This window comes from Rhea pennata, chromosome 5, assembly GCF_028389875.1.
Source record: "Rhea pennata isolate bPtePen1 chromosome 5, bPtePen1.pri, whole genome shotgun sequence".
Classification (NCBI taxonomy): Eukaryota; Metazoa; Chordata; class Aves; order Rheiformes; family Rheidae; genus Rhea; species Rhea pennata.
Genome location: NC_084667.1, coordinates 8,786,501 through 8,792,500, shown reverse-complemented (window position 1 = coordinate 8,792,500; position 6,000 = coordinate 8,786,501). Strand labels below are relative to the sequence as shown.

Genomic DNA, 6,000 nt, shown 5'->3' with positions numbered 1-6,000 from the left:
AGGGGTAGATATTTCATCATGTTTTTCTAGGATGCTTACGGTCACTATTATAAACTTTTTACATCTTCTTTTAAGGCTGTGCCTTAGACATCACATTCAATGCAAATAACTCCTTGCATCACAAACCAGATTCATATTCTAGTTAATAAACATCATCGATAAATTACTGTCAGACTGTAATGGCAAGTGTACTGATCTTCTCATACACCAACTTTTCTATGAAATGGCTATACTGAGGAATTTATTCTGCCTAATTGCTTTTATTAAGCAGTTTTCATTAGCCATTCTCTAATCTGTACAAAATGAATTAAAAGGAGTTAGGAAAATTAACTGTTTTAACTCTTCCTATTACAAAAAAAAATTAGATAAATTTTATTATTTAAAAACAAGGAGCCAACAACAACAAAAAGTAAATCTGACACAACTCCATTTAATAAATCTGGAATTTTTAATAAATCATTGTGTTTAAGACTACTTATCTTAGTTTCTCCAAAATTTCCTGCAAAATACAAATTCAGAGAGTCTCTTGCACATTTGCCTTGAAGTTAAGAGACTAATTACATTAACTGATTTATTAATAAATGGGGCTCTTTGTCTAATTATTGTAAGTACTAACAGACTGGGGAACAATTTTAAATGTCTAATGTGCCTTGAAACCATTTTTTTTAGGTTAATTACATTTCTCAGTAAAGTCACTATAGATATGCCCCTTAGGTTTTACACTGGAAGATTAAAGAAAAAAGTAAAGATGATTACCTCATTGGCCAGCTCCAGTAACACAGGGGCAGCTGCATTTTTCATCACCCCATTCAGATACCTAGACAAGACAAAGCTAAGTAATTCTACAGTGGTAAGAAAAGGCCAACCCGTACATGCGAGTATCTCCTGTGAATCTCTCACTTGGGGGAAAATATTCCAGTACAATATTTAACAGGAAATATTTTGAGAAATAAGTATTTTAAACAATCACTAATTATCCAGAGTTGCTTCCCACTCATCTGCAATATATATGGATCTCAGTCATTGATAAAACCACAGTTAATAAATTAAGAAAACTATTTCAAATTTTTTTGGCTTAATGCTACATATATAACTATATCATCATTATTTAGAGATATATAAACAGACAAAAAATCTCTATTATTTACAGTAAAGATTTTGGGTTGCACATAGTCTTCAACTACAGAGGCATAAATCACCACATATTCCATTCACTACTATGCATGAAAACACAAAATCGCACATTTAATCACAGATCTAATCACCTAGGTAGTATTTTAAACAATAAAGGCTTACTTCACTGAAATCAGAGTCTAAGAATCACATTATTATTCAGAAGAGAAAGTTAAAAGAACTATTTAGAATCCTATGAAGGGGAAAGTCATTATCCTACCAATGCCAAAGGCTTAAAGTTTCAGGTAAGGGTAGTAGACCAATACAGATACATGGTGATGCTTCTGACAATCACCTCACACAATATTGCCTTCTTCATCTCTGTTATTTTCACTTTTTGATGTTTAAGTTTCAGTAATGCCTAAAATGCACTTTCATGAGTTGATGGGAAGAAACCATATTACTGGAAGTCACTTTTTGCTTTGTAGCCTCTGGAAAAGAACAACAGATACCAGCATTTGAGCCTTTTAGTTTATCCTCTCCACAGTGAAACAGCAGACTGTTAGCAAGCCATACAGCAAGCATGACGCCTTTAGAAGACCATAGTCTTTTTAAGTCTATCATCATCTATCTACCAAAGCCACTCTTCTGCTCATTTTTTAGGGATATTATAAAATGTTATCATTTTACCTTTCTGTGAAATGAGTGTAACGCCATTTACATATAACTCTTCTCAGAGGACGCTTTTTGTTTTCAAATTATTCTTAAGGCTCAATGATTAAATATTATTACTGTAAAATATATTTAATTTTATGTAAAATACCACAAAACAAGATGCCTCCTGTATATTTAAACATTTGAAAACTTACATTGGCGGGAAAAAATGAGAGTTCATAAACAAAATAACCAGGGAGACTTACTTGACACTAGCGTTCTAAAACATACATCTAGCTGATTAAACACCAAAGCTACAGCTGACAATGGAGTAATTTACTGTCAGATATTTCTAATGCTACTGGCAGTTCACTATGGGCTGACTGGCTTCACATGCTGATGGCAATATCATTCTGAAAAGCTTGCTGATCTTGCTGGTAAGTTGTCTCTGCGTTTGCCCAAATCTAAAACAAATCTCAGCAGAGGGGACTCACTCAGCTGCACTTCTACCAGCTCCCAGCAGGGACCACTGGAAATGATACTTTCCAAAATAGGTAGAGTTTCGACGTAGGAAAGCAACGGAAGTACTATAATTTGCCTGTATGTAGGTGGGAAAAGGAGGAAGCACACCACACATACTGAGGGTTTACAGCTGTAAGATGGATGCTAGAAAACAGTAGTGGAGAAGATGTGTTTGTCATGTTTATGCTTGTAGCACGTCAAACTGGCTTCTGACTCAAGTAGTCTGCCCCGGTAACTTATATAACATAATACATAGTAAATCTACTAAAACAGGACGGAGATGAGTTTTCTAACTATTAACCAGAACATCTCTGATTTTAAAACATGTGCATTTTATTCAGACATGTTACTACATCTGGAATATGAAATACCTAGAAATAGCATAAAGAATGATTTTTTTCTATCACAACCATATAGCTTCATACATAATGCATTAGTTATGTATTTCCATCATACTTCAGACAGTACAGAAGGGGACAGGAGACCAAATCTTCCCACCTGATGCAAGCCAAACTTAATCATACTGCAAACCTACAGACACCCACAGAACTACTGCTTTGCGTAAAGCAAAATTTGGTCCCATGTTTTGGGTTTAAGTTGGAACTAGTAATACATTTATCATAAAAGTGATTTGGGGGATTTACATGTGTTATAAGGAAAGAGTTATTTATTTAGCAGTTACAATTAGCATAGGTTACCTTACTAAAACTATGTAAGTGAAAAGCAATTTAAAACAGTACTGCATATGTATGAGCATTAATACCATAAAATTTTAAACCAATATTCTTCCTAAACAAGAATCAACACTGGGAAAAGTGAAACAAGCAATATACTACTAAGAAAAGAAAAGAAGCTCCAAAACACCGTAATTCACACTATATTTTCTACACTGGTGTCTGATGTAATCGGATTGCCCTTAGGTTTTAAATATATGACTCTGTGGAATCACTGAGAGAAGTTAATTGTTTACAAATGAAAGCTTTTTGTTTATTTTTCCAATTCATAAAGATTAATATTAAGCATAAGTATCAGACATCTATAATCACATGTATGATCTCACTTGCCATGCAAGCTCTTCAGATATGTCAGTGTACAAAGTAGTATTTTAATTGAATACCTCTACTTGTTATCAGTATGCCCCAATTATGTCATTGCAATATTTTAAGAAAAGCCTATAGAACTAACAGACAAAATATAAGGTGTAGCAATTACAATTTATTAGCTCAAGATGCATACAATTGTAAAATACTGTAAAGTGACATTAAAGGTTTTCATTCCTCCTTAAAAGCTAATTCTGACACTTCTGTTGATAAAAGAGTAGTATTCTAATAATTAATGCTTTAACTGGCAATACACTAATTTAATATGCACCTTTTTTGTAATGTAACACAAATGTTGTTTTAAAAACACAACCAACTGCAACAAAGCAAGTACCCTCACTTTAAGGAATTTATTATCAATATTAGTTTTGACATAGAAATCCTGAGATTACAAACTATAAGTAATATATAATGAATTCTATCACATGCACTGTAAGGAATAATATTTTGTTATCTTGACTGAAAGCCAAGGAAGAAAAACTCCTTGATCAGACTGAACAGAGCTGCAAAATTTTTGCCTTTTCCCTGAAAAACATCTTTAATGGAGCCTTTCTGTAAATCTCATCCCAAATTGCTGATTTGTATTTATAGAAAATTAGCCTAATAAGCTAATTTACTCATAATTATCACAACAATTAGTAGTTATGATGATACATTTTGGGTGGGGTGGGGAGGTCATACCTTTGGTAGTAAGTTTCAACAGCCTCAGCAGTGTGATGCTTGGCATGTGTTCTTTTCACTTGTTTCTGGAAAAAAAAAAAAAAAAAGCAAAACAAATCAAGAGTCTTATAAATGTATCACAGATCAAAACACAGAAATCATGACTGTCCAAAGACATGTTTCTTGGCTGCATTCTGATATATAAGCCGAATTGTATTTTCAGTATTCTGTACAGAAATGACGTTTACTCTACCTACTGAATTGAATGTCTTCAGCCTGTACTGCAATGTACCATATATGTAAAAGCCAGTAAGGTCACAAGAATTGAATCTAAATAAGTTTACTGAAGGCTGCAGAGGGCAAAGAAAAACTTGTTCTCTCTTTCAACCTTTGTATTAATTTTCCCTCAATTTAATTCCATCTAAGTCTGGTACACTCTGGTTTTACAATTCAATTGGCATTTTTAACCAGGAAGAACATTGCTTAAAAACAACTTATTTGAAAAACTACAAAAAGTAATTCCATAGAGACTTGCCACTTGACTGACACCTGTCATCTCATGATAAATGACTCCATTTTCTGCCTCTCTTGCCTTCTGCCACTCCGGCTATGGTCATTTATCATCATCTCTGTCAGCAATGGAAAGCAGCACTGACAGTGCAAGTCAGCAAACATTTAGCACATGGAACCACGCAACACAGGGAAATTATTATTGTCAGAATAATAATGGTTTAGCATAATTTATTACAGGTCCACCAAATAAGCAAAGGCTAGATGTTATTAGACAGATGGATGGGTAGGCTTGGCAGCCATCCACTGAGACTCAGGCGGTGCTTGATGTGGAAAAGGGAACATCCTCCAAACCAATCAGAAAGCTGGCAGTTCAATTACAAAGAAATAAAGGGACATTCATCATTCAATTAGGCACCTGTCAACCCTCACAAAGGAGAAAACTTCTAACCTGGTACTCCTGGGAGAAGATGCTCAGCAGAGTGGACTGCGATTGACTGGAACAAATAAAAGAAGGACAAAGTTAATTACTGGAGTGCACGGCAAAGAAACAAAAGAGAAGGGAGCTTCAAAGGTAGGCCTGCTGCCCTGTAATCTAACAGAACATGAAAACAAGTGTGGAAAAGTTGTTCCAGATGAACACCTCAGACAAAGGCTTCCTGCGGCTAGGTCAAGGAGAGAGCGCAGGAGGGAGGGGAGGAAAATACAGCAAGAGTTTCAAAGCAAACTAGCATATTGTTTGGGTGATTCTTTTCTGGCTTCAGAACCCACAAAGTCTTATCAGTAGCAGGTACTGGAGTTAAAAGAGAAAAGGCAAAAAGGAAAACAAAGCAGAATTTCCATTAATAATTGATGGAGTTAAATTCCATTAGCGGTTGGGAACATGCCGCTTGTTCATTGGCAACATATTGAAATTCATTTTGTTAGCAGCAAGGGAACCTCTTCAGTAGCTGTCTCATATTCAGGGTAAAAACTTCGCTCTCTGTCAGAAGTAGCATATGGGACCACTGGAACATTCCCACTGAAACTGATGTGCTTTGAAAATAGAAACTTTCACAGCAGGAAGCTGAGATTCCCCAGAGTCGGTCATTTCCAAAAGCTGCCATAAGCTTCATTCATCTAAGGCTCGACTCAATGTCAAACACCTGGCAATGAAGCAACCTGGAAAACATTTTTCCCAAGTGGGAATTTTTTCTCTCTGAATTGTTAACATTTCAAAATGGGACAAGATTTTTTCCTTCTAAAAGGCAATCAATACCACGCTGCTACTGTTTTCAATTGTCCTCTGTGGATATATCTACCACATCACATCCTGAACACAATTAATTACTTCTGATGTATTTTCCTACTAGATGCAACTTGAACAAATTATAGTCTCAATAAATCGAGTTTTATGGTACAGCAAAGCACTATGAATAATTAACATTTTTCCTTTCATGTA

General features: G+C 35.0%; 1 protein-coding gene across 6 annotated transcripts in view; it reads right to left on the bottom strand.

The window, feature by feature from the left end:
- CDIN1 (CDAN1 interacting nuclease 1) overlaps positions 1 to 6,000 on the bottom strand; it is a 139,085-nt gene that overhangs the window by 107,464 nt on the left and 25,621 nt on the right. For 5 of the 6 annotated variants that reach the window (XR_009958611.1, XM_062577580.1, XM_062577579.1 and 2 more), the window contains exons 2-4: positions 5,011 to 5,056; positions 4,071 to 4,135; positions 757 to 832 (exon numbers count right to left, since the gene is read on the bottom strand). Coding sequence is in view for 5 of the 6 variants with exons in the window: in XM_062577580.1 (XP_062433564.1) it covers positions 757 to 832; positions 4,071 to 4,135; positions 5,011 to 5,056 (187 nt within the window). In the remaining variant the exon portion in view is untranslated. The remainder of the gene's footprint in view (positions 1 to 756; positions 833 to 4,070; positions 4,136 to 5,010; positions 5,057 to 6,000) is intronic. The other variant, XM_062577582.1, reaches the window with a different exon arrangement.